Here is a 16,713-nt window from a genome sequence, read left to right on the forward strand (position 1 = left end):
GATGATGATGATGATGATGATGATGATGATGATGATGATGATGATGATGATGATGATGATGATGAGGACGACGACGATGACGACGACGACGTGGCGGCGGCGGCGATGAAATGTGCCAGTAAACTTATTTCGATTTTGTCAAGTCTTTCGCAAATAATTTTTCACAAAATGTGACGAAAGGTTGGGGAGTTTAAACGAGCGGATACCGAGACGATGAAAAGACGCTCAGTTAACTTATAAATACTGGTACGAAAATAAAGGCAAGTAATCACGGTGAGCCCATAAGGCCCGTTTAGATTTGTACATGCGCATTTAGAATCTTGAAAATGAGGAATACAAGTTCTGGTGCTTTATACAATAAATTCGACTCTATTTATGCGCTTTTGTCAATGTAATTTTGTATGACTATTTTTGTTGTCCACTACTAATCGAAATGACACACCAGTCCAAGGAGAGGTATGTTCTGGAACGGATGTCCTACATTTAGATGATTGCTCTGCTCTGTTCGCGCACACAAACAGACTCACTTCGTTTAAATAGTTTTCGCTTGACGTCTGTCTGTTCTCTTTGTGTATTTCCTTCTCTGCATTGTGTCATACATCGACTTTGCGGAACCAAATTAAGGCAACTATTTGGGACGCGTCGGTATGGCTCCACTAAAATCAGGGATGACCACAGTATGAGTTATAGGCCGCATCCGACTCTCCGGTGATTTGCCTAAACCAAAATGTATTATTTTTTAAAATTCATTCTGATTTACGAAATGTATTTCTTTCACACTTATACATCAAAACGTGCTTTCTTATGTACTGTACGAATGTGACGAAACGTGCGTCTGTGGGTTTCTTCTCGAAACCGAAGGAACAGTTAATTGTTGTGAGGGGCATGATTTATTTATCTGTGATGTATTTAATGACGCTCTCAGTAGATGAGATCATAATACAGTGAAATAGGATCGATGTGAATATGACACAAATATTTATTTTTGAGGTACTATTTCAGATTTTTTTTTTTTTGGAAGGACTGAGAAAAACTACAGAAAACGTTAGTTGAGATATACGGTCTCCAGATTTGAATTAGAACGCGCGACTTCCAGAATACAAAGCAGGAATGCTACCCACTCCACCATGACTTGCGGTTACCAAGGAACAGTAATTTTGGAAGATCTACATAAGAGGGCTTAACTGGACAAAGTAAAACTTAACGGATACGAAACATTGGACATAATCCTTGATCCTGTTAATGATGGGTGTTACTAAAAAGAAACATCTCCGTGTCATCAGTCCGGAGGAGAACTGTACCGACCGAGTGATCGCCGCTTGTCGACGAAGTTAGTGCCACCTCTTTGCGGATAGAGGGTGTCGCATGGTCAGCACAAACGGATCCTCACGACCGTTAACCTCGGTTTTCTACAGCGTATCCGGTACTTTTCTGTTAAAGTAGCTCCTCACTTATCCTCATGAGGCTGAGTGGAACCCGTTCCACACCCACTACTTCTCAGAAAATCTGCTAGGCCTGGAAATCGAACCCGGGACATCTGGATCTGTAGCCAGGAACTGTGACCACTAGACCACAGAGGCGGTCTATGGATGTCACTAAACATTTATTAAATTAACCCATGTGCACCCTTGTAAAGACGTTGCTTATGTTCGTAGTTCTTCATGAGTTAAGTTCCACTGGAACGTGCGGTAAATCCAACCCCTTTGCTGTAGTCCAACAAAGCAGGAGGAAGGATGGTGGACTCCCCTGTTATAGATTGTACTCAGAATTTCGGAAATGACAGCCGGTCAAGGTCCATAGCATAGAGAAGACATGGAAAAATGGACCGATGAGATGTTTGGCAAGAAGGAATATAACCCACCCATCTTGATGCCAGGAAGCTGAGAATAGAATAGCGTCCAACGTGATCGGGATTTGTGAGTCAGAACCGGTCCGACCGAACGTGCGGAAATTCAGTTCACTAATTTTGTCTTTAGTCTGTCTTCATCGCGGGTTCCTTCTTACTTTCTCAGCGACTTCTTCTCATGTGATTTAAGTCATGGGACGCTTCTGTGATCTAGTGGTCAGAGTTCCTCCCTACACATCCAGAGGTCAGGGTTCGATTCCAGGCGCTACCAGATTTTCTGAGAAATAGTGGTTGCCACTCAGCCTCGTGAGGATAATTGAGAAGCTCTTTGAAGGAAATAGAGGCTCCGGTCTAGAAAACCGAAATTAATGGCAGTGGGGATCCGTTGCGCTGACCACGCGACACCCTTCATCCGCTAAAACTGGCACTAACTTCTCCGACAAGCGGCGTTCGCTCGGTCGGTATAGTTCGCTTGTGGACTGAAACCACGGATTTGTTTTTATATTAGCGGACGGTTATAAATAGAGAAGTGAGATAGATATGGCCGGAAGTCATCTTGATCTGTATTAACAAACCATTCAAGCATTTTCCTGGAGACACTCGGAGAAGCCGCAGTGAAGATAGCAATTCTTGCGGCATAGAATCGAACCGAGGATGTCCCGAATGCGGGGCGGAAGAGTCGATCACTGAACTGCGACTACGGCAGTACTGAACGACCCGGATATGACTCAGAGAAATCTCTGTACAGTGATGATTAACTCATGAATTTATGTCATTTAATGATCTGACTGAACTGAAGAAGACGACGATAAACCTGATGCAGGATGATGAACTCGGGGGTTGAATTCCAGACCTCCTTAATGTAAACGATTATAGGTTTCCATACCATTAAACTTTAGCAGTATTTAGCTGTGCATGTCTCTCTTCAAGCCCCAATTGGAAACAATAAAATCCGGTATGTGCTGGGTATGTAAATGTTGATGTTTTGATTGGCTGCCAGTTATATGCTTATATCAGAGACCGTTTACTGTGAATGAAAGCTAGTTTGGTTTAGTTCATCTCTCACTTCACCTAGTTGACGTGTTGCAACACATTTGTACATCATGAAATGATTTGTAGGATAATCACAGTTCTTATAACTCGGTTAATCCTCAAAGAAATTGTGTTACAGTTGCTGCTGTATTTTAAGCAGGACTTAATGGACGCGGATGAAGGAAGTCGAGGCAAGGCTCCATGTATTCTACACCTCGGGTACTTAGTATTCGTGTTTAGAAGGTCGGTTTCGAATCTCTGCTCGATTTTTGATATGCTGGCTGCCGTGAGCCCACGCAGGAAAATTAATACCATGTTTTATATAGGGAGTTCAGTTAAGGAGGAAACTTCGCAACACCGCTGAACCGGCCCAACATTCCTCACAGCTTGCTGCTGTAACTGCTGAGAGCAGAATGAGTCATTAGCGCTGATAAACGCGCGCCGTTACAGTAACAGTTACAGCAGCAATCTGTGAGGAATATTGGCCCCGGTCAACGGTGTTGCGAAGTTTCTTCCTTGATTGAACACTCTGTAGTAATACAGTTAGACATTTAGGGTTCTGTGAATTGATCTTTCGGAGCAGCGAGGAATATTTGTTAAACTGCTAAATGTGTACTGTGAGGTAATGATCTTTACAGAGTAAAATTGATGAGTGAGTGCATACACCGGAAGAAGCAGAGAGAAAGGGAGAATTCTTCACGTGTACAGGATGGAAATACAAGAGACACGCAAGTAAATATACTTCCAGATGGCGAACGAAGAAGTGCTGAAAGCAGAGGCGGCTTTTATGATTTCTAAGTGAGGAAAACAGGCTTTAAACATAAGCGTCATGAGTTTCGTTACAAAAAAATTGAACAACCAAAAATATTATTCGGAGTAAACAAAAAACTTTCTTGAAGTTTCATAATTCTGCTTCACGTGTAAAAGTACAGACTGTTTCCTTGTCTTTCTGCGTTACTGGGGAATTTAAAAGAAAAAAAAAACATAAGAAAGAACAAATTAAATGTCGGATGACTTTTTTTCTTTTAAACAATTGCTCTCGCCGAAGTAAATTTATTTTCTTATCTGACATTAAGAAAATCACATTGGTGACACACTAAGCGGGGCGGAAATCTTCCATTTCTTGAGTTCTGACTTCTGGGGTACATTAAGATCGGCGGATTCCCCATGAAGGGAGTCCTGTCGAATGTCTAACCTCTAAGAAATCAAATGAAACGTGAACTTCTGCTGCGTTAGTGGCAAGGAGGCCTGGAAACAACTTGAGGTTCGGGCTTAACAGTATGAAGTTCATATAGATATTAACATTTATTTTATTTTATTTTGGTTCTTGTGGCAGTAATTAACAATCGTAAACGCGAAATTAGCCAATCACAGTGACCGCGCGGTCTAAGGCTTGAACCATCTTCACCCGCTCGAACACTGGGATTGTGGGTTCGAATCCCACTCGAGGCATGGATACCTATCTACCTTTCTCTTCCTTTGTGTTGTTCTGTATGTATTTATTTAGAGCTAGTGGGGCGGGACTAAGTCTCTTGTACTGCGGCCATTTCTTGCCTATTGTACCAGCCCCAGATGATGGGTGAGGGTGATTGTGGAGCAATTGGTGGAATGAAGATTGGCAAGGAAAACCAGAGTACTCGGAGAAAACCTGTCCCAGCGCCATTTTGTCCACCACAAATCCCACTTGACCAGACCCAGGAAGCCAGTGACTTACCGCTTGAGCTATGCCGCGGTCTTGCTCTGTATGTAGGTAGCGACCTGTCGACTGACTGATCCCAATCCAAAGAGTTTGACCGGCTGTGTAATACATCAAGAAGCCGAAGAGCGACCAAGGTCCAACAAAGGGCTTTAGAGCCGTAGATAGATATGAACCGTCTTCGCCCGTTCGAAAACTGGAATCGTGAGTTGGAATCCCACTCAAGGCATGGATGTCTGTATGCATTCATTCTGTGTTTGTATAGGTAGAGGCTTTATGACGGGCTGATCCCCCGTCCAAGTAGGCCTACTGGCTGTATATAATATTAAAAAACTGAACAAGCGACCAAGGCCAAACAAAGGGCTCTACAGCCATAGAAACGTGAAATGAAAGTGCAGGCTTTTGAGGTACAGCACTGATACGTTTTAATGTTAAGATGTGTAGAGAAATAAATAATGCTGACCCACACAGCTGTGTTTCTGTGGTCAGATGAAAGAGTCAGGCTTGTGGAGGGACGGAAGTGAGCGGTTGTTTGTAGTGGATCCGGTGCTATCGAATACAGTTACGTCTTTGAAACCGAATTCTGCAGTTACAAAGGGGAATTATAGTGGATTATCGCCCCTTGCATTCACTGTGAAATGAGACTGCGTTTTGTAACCCCACATTCGTGATATAAATAGAGTGAACGTCGATAAACGGCGAGTCTGAGTCCCCTTTTCTATGTAAACGTCCTGTGATGATGTATACCTCTTAACCTGGCACAGAATATAAAAAATATGTTTAATTATTACGTTAATTTAATGTTTGTTATGTGTATTTCTCAATGTAATATATTGTCACGTGTCCTGGTAACGCCAAATGTAATTAATGGGTTCCGGATTAGATTAATCGATTTATTGGCTATTCACCAGGCGGAACTACAAATGGACGTAACACAGTCTTGCTATAACTATAACACTTCGTAACTATGAACGATGATAACACCACCTAAACTAAAGGCTTCACTTTCGACTTCTTGGTCTGTAGTCTCCTGGTCTCTGCTTAACTCTGCTTGGCTGACTCACTATCTGTCGGTCTGTTATCTTCGTTAGTCGGACGGTCTAGAAATCACATCCTTCAATGTTAGAGTTTTCGTGTTCCTAGACTTTACTGTGTTTTGACCGGTTTGTTTCCGTGTGAACAACTTTCACCTATCCCTTGTAACGGAAACGTTTCTGTGTGCGTTACCTGGGAATCGCTGTAACTCTGTATGCAATGCATTGCTTCTTAAGTCGTATTCGTTGCTCTGGAAATATGATTACCGAGCCGTTGTCTAGCAATGGGCACTTGGCTCTACGTCCACTATTGCGAATTTCAGGCGTCATATCATAATATTAATATTTTCGTAAATATTTTACTTCCTTTAAGTTTTATTGGTGTTTGTTTGTACGACAATAAGCTGCAAGTTGATATGTATCCTTTTGTGTATACCACGTACACATATTCGTTATATAATATGGCCCTGTGTATTTACCAAGTATTCACTTCTATAAATCAGTGTGCATCTCTTACAAACACGGTAACCATTGCAACATTGTAAAGTCGTATTTCTTGAACCAACATATAGACGTCAGAACAGTCTGAGATGTCTCACTGGAGCCTTCTCGGCTGAGCACAGTCATGCTATGTAATGTTGTGTGATTTCTTTAGAAGCCTCTACGGACTCGTAACTCTAGGTAGGCCGCACACCGGCATGCGTCAAGACACGATGTCTGCGACATGACGCAAAGAAAGGAGCACAGTTGAAACGAATGAGATTATGAAAACCGCCGAACACCGGTGTGAGTCATGATGCTGACGTCATGTTTCATGCTGACGAATCACGAATGAAGAAAGAGTGCTTATCTTTGTCTCTTGTCTTGATGCTAGTCTTGAAGCAGTTGGTGTGCGGCCGCCCTAAGAGGGGTCCAGCATAAATATTACGCCAAACATTTCGTCACAGTTATGCCTTTCAGGATGCATTTCACTTGTATTTAGATACAGTCACGTCGACAATCGTTACATTTCTTTATCCTTTTAAAAATATTCCTTACGCAACTTTTGCAGCCCCTTATGCACACAGTCAATGGTTTTATAGAAAGCCTTAACTGCACTTTGCGATAAATATATACACTATGGCAAAACTTGCAAGTTGGCGAAAGTTTCTTGTTCCTGCACTTACCGCGCCTGGCGTCGGAGCGCTATGCTCGGATGTTACTTACCGGTGCTACGCCCCAAACGCCCATGAATCTTTACTCTTGCGGAAGCACAAGAGCGCGGGCGGGAGTTAATGGGGAAGAAGGAGCAAAGGTCGAAAACATGTCTCTGTCTCTCTCTTTCCCGTAAAAATGCTCCCACTGTGTGAGAAGAAAAGGATGAGTCGTCCTCTTTGAATAGTGAGGGGCTGGAAACCAGGTCAAACGCTCCAACGGTGCTATATGACGTTATAAACCTATTCCTCGTGGACTTGAATTCTGTGTTTGAACCGCGTAAAGGGGTTTCTTTCGTTTCTCGCAGAAACAGAATATTGAGTAATCCGCGAGAGGGGTTTTCGTAATTATTACATTTCTTCTGTGGTACCAAGAGATCATAGTGACTAGTTGTGCTTTTACGGGTTAGACGAGGCGCATACTGTGTCTTGTGATGTCACAAATATGTTCTATGAAGGGTACTGCCTAAAATTAAATCCTTCTGGATGAAACTAGGCCAATATTTAATTCTGTGAATGTTCTAATTGCTCAGTTAAAAAACCGGTTACAATGTCGCTTAATTTCTAGAACTTTTAAAGATAAGAATATTCAGTCGCTTTATTTGTTGCTTTGTATGTTTAGGAAGCGTCTCATCTTGTTTTGAGGGAATAAATTAATAATAATAATAATTATTATTATTTATTTTAACTCCAAATGGGTTTTACCCGGTGGCAGTGGTAGTACAATAAGACACAACACACAAATAACACATTTCACAAAATAACACACCGCACTCAAACAAAATACAGCACACAAAACTAGACAAACAGTAAAGGACACAATACGTAAGTTAAGTTAAAGTTGTTCTAAAAGATGCTGATTTTCAGGAAAATGTTTTAAACTAACAAGGATATAATAAATAGGAGATTCGGAATATTACGTACATAACAACGAACTTCGTGATATATTAAACAGTAATATATTTTTAATGAAATAAAGAAGCTTGTGATCGGATGCACTTATAAGACGGAAGGGAATACAAGAAATACAAAGAGAATATTTAAGTGTAAAGAATTTTAAGGCAGCTAATTGGCAGATTGGGACCTATATTATGAGATAACATTAAGATGAATTTTGTAGAAATGAGCTTTAAAAATATGATGTGTAGTAAATGCTTCAATGTGGCGTCCAGTGGCGGGAACTTAACCATTCTTGTAAAACTAAGAATTTATACAACCAATCATATTATTAATTATGCTTATAGATGTAGATCTATATTTTTTTCTGGAAATTTCTTCATATTTCCCTTCGATGACAGTACATTTTACCTTTTTAAGTCGAAAACCACATTCCTTAAAAGTGTCACTTGTCAACTTCTTGCACTGATGAGATTAAAGCATGCAGCCCCGCCCGCTGTGGTTTTGTTCATCTTCTATGGCACTACAGTCATTTTTTTGAACCTTGGTCGCGTATTCATTTTCTTGATCTTTTACACATTCGATAGGGCTCCTTGGACGGGGGATCATTACGTCGCAAGGCCTCTACCTGCACACAGGACAGCACAAACACATAATAAATGCACACACAGACATCCATGCCTCGAGTGGGATTCGAACCCACGATCCCAGTGTTTAAGCGATCAAAGACAGTTCATGCCTTAGGCCGCGCGGCCACTGTGATTGGCTGGTGTTGGCTCATACCAAGTATATTAATTAATATAATTACTAATTCATGTTAATTTATATAATTGTAGTTGTAATTGTATTTGCATTGTGTTCATTGTGTGTAGTTTGTTATTTATTGTTTGTCTAGTTTTGTATGCTGCGTTTTGTTTAAGTTTAGTGTGTTATTTTGTGTGATGTGTCTTATTTGTGTGTTGTATCTTATTGTAGTACCACTGTCATCCATTTGCAGTTAAAAATAAATAATAATAATAAAAGAATGATTACTGCTTCTCACTACCCAGATTCCCATCTTCTCTGATTTTAAGCTTAGTCCTAACCATATATTTGTCTATGTCTGTTTTCTTGCAGAGAGTGAAACACTCCTCTTTCTTCTGTTACAGAGTGACAGCGGGCTAGCGGTTTCCGATCCGACCCGGTCCAAAGAGATGACGGCCATCAATTCGGTGAGTTTTAACAGCGGTGATAATATAGATTTTCGTTTGTCTCCCCTACCCCGAAGATGGAGGCAGCAGGTTCTTCAGATACTTTGGTAATCACCTATGAGACTGCACCATACCTTAATCTGCTACGTATAATGTTCAAGTATTTTTTCGGCTTCAAGCAGGCGTAAACGTGGATTGCAACTGGCTTTATATTGTACACAGCTCGTACTATGTACACATATACAATGTGTACGGATATTTGTAACGTGTGTGTATATATATAAATCTAAATGTGTATGTTAATATATATATATCTGTGTATATAAACACATATACAAACAAGAAACAAACTCCGTGACATGTAGTCCGCAAGCTAACTATGCCGACCGAGCGACCTCGCTTGTCGGCGAAATTAGTGCCAATTTTAGCGGGTAGAGGATGTCACGTGGTCAGCGCAACGGATTCCCACAGTCGTTAATCTCGGTTATCTAGACCGGAGCCGCTATTTCCTTGAAATAACTCTTCACTTATCCTCGCGAGACTGAGTGGACCCCGTTCCAAACCTACTATTTCTCATAAAATCTGGTTGCGCCGGTAATCGAACCCGGGACTTCTGGATCTGTAGGCAGAAACTCTGACCACTACACCACAGAGGCCGTCTATATATACATATAGTATGTACTTTTTATACACGTATGTGCATTTATGTATACATTATTTTATCTTTCACTTGTAATTATTTACCTGATTTGCAAGATATCCCTCCAAAAGAACTGCACAACAAGAAGTGCTAGGCAAAACCAACAATACCGACCTGAAGCCTAATATTGGATGATCCCCAAGTTCCACGTTGCTTCAAGGATGGTGCATTTTACCCGCATGAGCTCAAAAAATTAGGACTCTCAACAGCTACTTTACGACAACTTAGAGACCGTTGCTTCGAGGACGTACCGCAGCCTTTGTTATGCACGGCACAGCACAGCTTGTATTATATCCTGTTATTTATTTCTTAGCTTCTAATGTTTACTTTGAAGCTGAGACCAGTTCAAACACATAACCGCTTCAAGTTACATTGCTTGTAGCTCAGGTGCTTCCTAAGAAATATTCGTAAAATAACAAAAATACCGATTTTGACCCTTGAAGTCGATCGTGTAAGTAAGCAAATACGGTCGTCTCTTCGAGTCGAGCGTTTGCGGCGCGTTTCACTTGGCGTGAAAGAGCGTCTTGTTCACTCAGTGCTAATCTACACGTTTGACCCGATATCTGTTACATGGATTATAAGGGATGCATTGGATTGACAGATTGTAATGCAGATGTGTTTACTATGATGTGTTTTCGTAGCTTGCAGACTTTGAATGCCAGGCGTTCTTTACATATATGCGTAATACGAAGAAGACCGTCTCTGTATATTTTCCTTTTCCTCAATGCCTGTCTGTCTCATCTTCCACATTCTAACACATTCTGTAGAATATCTCCGGATTCTATATGGGAACTTGTCTAAAGTTTACAAAGAAAGAATAAACTACTTGAATTACAAAACACTGAGCTTCTTAAAAGAAAAGTAAATCTATCCCTGTAACAGACCGTGGAGGCCCATAGGGTTGTGAGACATCGAGGCTCCCACATTTTCCAGACAGTCGGCTCACAGATGGCGGTAATGGTGTCAGTCTTACGCGCCGGCAGCCTTTCACCCATCAGGAAGATTCCTGGTACTAATTTTTGTTAGAAGCTGAGTCGACCCCAGGGCCATATTGCGGCTGGAAGGATTACATCAATTGAAAAATTAATAACCTCATCGGGAATCGAACCCACGACCTTCCGGCTTGTAGCACAGAGTCTCAACGAACTACGTTACCACGTGACCCCCGCCGAGCTTCTTACGGTTATTAAATGGCTGTAGAGTACACCTGTAAGCCAGGAATATTCTCTTAACATACGATATTAATGATATATTTTGGGTCCACTGTCCCGATTATATGTGAAAATGTAAATACATCAAGGAACGAAATATAATATGAGGGTGAAATATACAGTTATTTTTTTTAATCTAGTGGGGTAGGCCACTTCTGGCCTGTTGTACCAGCCCCAGATGATAGGCGAGGGTGATTGTGGAGCAATTGGTGGAATGAATATTGGCAAGAGAAACCGAAGTACTCGGAGAAAACCTGCCCCAGCGCCACTTTGTCCACCACAAATCCCACTTTACCAGACTCGGAATCGAGCCCGGGCCGCCGCGGTGGGAAGGCAGCGACTAACCGCTTGAGCTATGGCGCGGTCCTAAATATACAGTTAAGTCTAGTCTATTTAGTTTACTATAGCAGTAGGTTTAAACTGAGTACCTCGGTAATGTGGCATCCATTGGCCCTATTATGCCATCCCCTGACTATAGATGACTGTGGAACACTGGTTGAATGGTTCCCGACAAGTAAAAACGGAACTGATCGTAGAAAAACCTGACCTAGTTCCAGAATATTCATCATAATAAATACCATATGGACAGTCCTGGGATTGAACTCAGACCTTCCCCGTGAGAAACCAACGTCTAAAGACCTAAGCTATGGCACGATCTAAAGTAACTTATCTTACATTTTAGCAGTCAATTTCAGTTACGCTGCGTGGTGTAGTTATACCCCCTTGACTTGTTTCTAAGCGTCTCGTTTCTTCAAAGGAGATGTTAGCGTGATAATATTGACGTTATTGTTAGTGATACACCACACTCTTATTCAGTAAAAAACAAGAAGTTCTGGAAAGAACTAATCGCATACTTTGCTTTGATACGACACGGACCGCATAGAAAACGACGCTTCCAGTAATTCTTCATTGCGGCGGAAACGTTTACCGAGTAGTTGCCTAGCAACGATAAGGGGGATACACAGACCCACAGACACACGCGTGCAACAATTCTATTTTTGCGTGTATTCGTTGCTTGGGGAACGTGTTTACCGAGCCGTTGCCTAGCAACTAAAGGAGGGTTACACGTAAAGAGAGACTGCTGGAAGAGATTTATAAAGCACGCCGTTGAGACGGGCCCAGGTTCCGTGATACACAAGGTTTCGTAGAGATGAGTTCAGGCATTCAAAAGATAACAAGGGAGGATTCACAGACAGTCAGACAGACAGCATGGAGGTCGCATAAGCCTACTTTTGGAAAATGGGCAAAAAAGTCTGTTAACTTTAATTTGATTGATTCTAATTAAAGAAAGAGACTCATTTTTTTGTTTTACATGATCATTTTGGTTTAGTATTTGTCTCAAAGTTCATTAATTAATTTGTGTAATGGAATGTTATTTGTACAATACGAAAAGGTCTTGTTTAGCAGAGGCGCACTAAAGAGGGAATTTAATGTTCTGCATACATCCTATCAAAAAAGTGAGGAACTGATGAGTTTCCATTACAGATACTTGCAACGGAACGGAGAACAGCTTATCATACAGCTAATCGCTACTTCTTTTTTAATTACATGTGGAGGGTGGAGTTAGTTTTAATGTATGGGAAACTATTCGTTTGGAATAAATGAAACCATTCACGCAAGCAACCAACTTCTGATGCTTAATTCCGTTTAATTTCTTCTGCACTATAATTTTCCATTTATTCACTTTTTGTTTAAAACGCTAAGCGTGTGAGTTGTTAGAATAGACTATTAGTATTTTGGTAAAAGTTGGTTGAGGCACTATGTTACAAGCCGAAATGTCGTGAGTTCGAGTCTTGAGGAGTTCATAGGTTCTTTTCAATTTGCCTAGTCCTTCCAGCAGCACTGTGACCCTGGGGTCGACTCAGCCTCTAACAGAAATGAGTACCAGGAATTTTCCCGAGGGGTAAAGGGCGGTTGGCGCGTAAGGCTGACAATATCACCGTCATCTGTGAGCCGATTGTCTGAAAGATATGGGAGCCTCGACGTCTCACAACCTTATTGGCCTTCACGACATGTTATAGAGATAGCTTTATCTTTACCTACAATTTTCATTCTATTCACTTTGTGTCTAGAACGCCAAATATGTGAGTTGTTACAATAGACTGCTCCTATTTTGATGCCAAATTTAATATTAGGGACATTTTTCCTAAAACATTGGTGTACCTTATTCTTGTCTACATCCGCTGGATAATTAGAGTTGTTTTAACTGCAAAGTTATATAACACGGAATGAGTTGAGAAAACGATGCAGTAGTGACTTGTAGGTAAGGGTTTGGACGGAGGATGTCATGGCTTAACTCAGCTTAAAGTCTCCTTCTTATTTTTAAGAGACAGGAAGACTTTCAGAAGTGTCAGCTTAGTCTGTAACTCGTTCAAAACACAATCCGTGAATCTCTGGAACGCAAGAATACAATTATCTTGGATGTAATGCTGTGTAGCTGATAGAAGTTTATTGATATTTCCGAAGAAACTATTGCCTCTGTCTTCAGGACCGAAGAGTAAACTAAGTAGCATGCAAATCGAGCTTATCTCGCCTTCATGCTGGTTACTTGATCGGTCTATCCTTCGAATCTGAAAGTGGGAACAGTATACATCCGTCCGAAACGTCGATAAAATTCTACCAGACTACACAATGTCACATCTCAGTAGATTAGTACGCTCCATTATCATTGCCCTGAGAAGCCGAGATCCAATTCTATAATGCAAGTCTTTCTTGGTCTAGAGCCCTCTGTTGCAAGGCAAGGCAGATGTTAACACGTGGCTACTATTTACTGAGCGCTAAGACCAATATATTTGTTCGTTTATTAAGTTTAAAATGTGATAACATTGATCATGGTAACAGGATGGGGTTTGCACCATGCGTTACCGAACACTAGACGTCTAATTCGCTCTCACATTCAACTTCCTATGAAAAATAAAATAGATGACAGCTGGATTGTTGGAGAAATGACAGATCTGTGCCTCTTTTGATCCCAGTGCCCAAAATGTGAAGTTAGCTTATGGGATGAATCCGCGTCTCCTCCCTGACGTTTTCGAACCACTGAACCAAAAATGGTTCAACATTGCCGTGAACAGGTAACTACATTGAAACCCTACTTCTGCACTTTCATAAAACCTGAAACACAAGAAAGGAGATGGGCAAGTTTTCCAATAAGAACAGCCTTATGCAGACTACGGAAGGTGCTGACGTCATATTATTTTTACGTACGTATGTGATGTATATGCCGATTACAGTGGCCGCCCGGTCTAAGACATGAAATGTCTTCGTCCGCTCGAACACTACGATCATGGGTTCGAATTCCACTCAAGACATGGATATCTGTGTGCTTTTATTCTGTGTTTGTGTTGTCCTGTGTGTAGATAATGGCCTTGTGACGGGTTGATCACTCTTCCAAGAAGTCATACCGAATCTGTATATGATTTAGAAACTGAAAAATATGTCAGGGCCCAACAGAAAGCTGTCGAGCCATTATGAATGAATGAATGTTATCTATGTGGATAATATTAAAAAGGTAAAGCTGTAGTTTATATTCCCATATAAACACCATGATATAAGAACGTAGTGAGAACGGTGATATAGCTACACGCATTCTTAACCTCGGTACTGTACGGAGGTGAGTTATCAGCATCACGTTCCGGCTACTTTATCCGCGAAGAAAGAACAAGCGGTACAGATTGGATTTTGTGGTACCAACAAAATCGCACTTCTCATTATTTCTGCCATCATAAACAAATACAGAATTCGCAGTTAAAACGAAAAAAATAATTGTTTCTAACATTAGTTCGTAAATAAAATATTGCTAACTTTATGAAGCAGATTCGGGTTTCTTTATTACATTCATTATGAAATTTACAGCCTAGGTCATATTTAATTTATTTATTTATTTATTTGTAGTTTATTTGACGGACTGTCCATAAATCAGACTATTTAGGGTCGAAAGATTAAACGAGATTAACGATAAATTGGAAAGGATGTTAAAGGAAGTGGTCGAGGCCTAGTTTAAAATACTGTCAAGCCACTTTCTTGGGGGGACTGAGAACCACCACCAATAAATATAGTCTGTATCTTACGAGATTCGAACTAGCATCTCCGAATAAAGTCTGATGCGTTATCGGTTGGATTATTTTACTCACGTAATTAAATTATTCAATCCCTTCGTGCGAGGTGGTGAATCGACACGCTCAGAAGCAAACTGTGAGCTTTTGATTCTGACTGTAGTTACAGAATCACATTATAACGTGCGAATCCGTTCCGCTGGAGCGAATTCATTATGCTACTTTTATATGACGTGGTGAATGTTTCATCCACCTCGGAATTCCGCAACATTGTAGAAATAGGAACGTCGGGCGAAGTTTAAACTAAACAATTCATGGTGCGCTGAATTAATTATATCTGAAGTGAACACTATTCTGCACTATGTTAAACAGAGCTGATGCTATTAATTTCCAAATTGTGGTTGATCTTCCGTAGGGGATCTTTAATGTGGTAAGGTAAAATTATACATCAAAGGCAATTAAGCGTCGTCAGTTGTCATGGTTGTAATGTAAAATAGATTTTCCTCGCGGTTTCTGCATCACAGACAAATACGTGCACATACAAATTCATTGTCTTGTTGGAGGAAGAACTGAAATGTAGGATTGTTCTACGTATTTCAAATTAAATCTCATAAAATATGTTTCTTAGAATATATTGCGACATTCTATCAACTACATGTGTTCAATGATGAATAATAAAGTGGTTATGATGATGATCTGAGTGCGTCTTGGTAGGCAGAAACCTCTTCTCAAGATAAAATCCAGATATTCGCCTTAAGAATTGTGGGGGGAAACTACAACATGTCTTTAGCGATCTGTAGACGGAATTCGAACGGGGTACTAACAGAAGGCAAATCGTATTAGTAAACCCTGAACGAAAACGCTACGTTAAATTTATTTAGTGGCAAACTCTTTATAGTTATGTAGACCTGTGACAATTTTTTTTGATTGATGGGAATAGCGCCATGAATAAGGTAAAGGTAAAAGTTAAATTGCCGGTCACGGCAGCCGTGCGGTCTAAGGCATGTACTGTCTTCGCTCGCTCGGAAACCGGGATCGTGGGTTCGAATCCCACTCAGGGCATGGATGTTTAGTTTGTGTGTGTGCGTTTTTCTCTGTCTGTGTACGGGTAGAGGCCTTGCGACGAGCTGATCACCCGCCCAAGGAGTCCTACCGAATGTGTAAGATCTAGAAAAACCGAAGTGAACGGAGAAGTTCATGGAGGTAGGCCTAGGCCCACTGGGGCTATAGTGCCAAGGAAAGAAAAGAAAAGGTAAATTTGTCCATTTGCCTAACGGATTAGATGAATAGATCAACATTTTCTTGAACTCGGCACTAACTGGAGGTGAGAGGCCGCGACATAGCTCAAACTGTTAGTTTCTGGCTTCCCACAGCTGCGGCCCGGGTTCGATCCCGGGTCTGGTCAAGTGGGATTTGTGGTGAACAAAGTGGCGCTGGGACAGGTTTTCTCCGAGTACTCCGGTTTTCTCTGCCATTCTTCAATCCACCAATTGCTCCACAATCACCCTCACCTATCATCTGGGTCTGGTACAATAGGCCAGAAGTGGCCACAGTACAAAGGACTTAGTCCCACCCCACTAGCAATAAAAAAACTGGAGGTAAGTGGTCAGCTTCACGCCCCGGCCGCTTTACCACCGGGGAAAGAGCCATCGGTACCCATTAGATAGGAGATTGGGTGGACTCCAGAGCCGGTCTGAACAATTTGAAGAAGAGAAAATCCTTGACCCTACTGGGACTCGAATTCCGATCCCTCTGTTATTTAACGGCTGTGTTTCAACTGCAGAGGTTATATTCGATAGAAAAAGTTGGGAAGATGATTACGAATGTTGAGTAGACGTACTAAATAAGGCTTTATGAAG

General features: G+C 41.2%; 1 protein-coding gene across 4 annotated transcripts in view; it reads left to right on the forward strand.

The window, feature by feature from the left end:
- The window catches only part of LOC111863320, a 1,149,828-nt gene that overhangs the window by 635,032 nt on the left and 498,083 nt on the right, over positions 1-16,713 (forward strand). For all 4 annotated transcript variants that reach the window (XM_033751009.1, XM_033751005.1, XM_033751008.1 and 1 more), the window contains one exon: positions 8,847-8,909. In XM_033751009.1, coding sequence (XP_033606900.1) covers positions 8,847-8,909 — 63 coding nt within the window. The remainder of the gene's footprint in view (positions 1-8,846; positions 8,910-16,713) is intronic.

This window comes from Cryptotermes secundus, unplaced genomic scaffold, assembly GCF_002891405.2.
Source record: "Cryptotermes secundus unplaced genomic scaffold, Csec_1.0 scaffold159, whole genome shotgun sequence".
NCBI lineage: Eukaryota > Metazoa > Arthropoda > Insecta > Blattodea > Kalotermitidae > Cryptotermes > Cryptotermes secundus.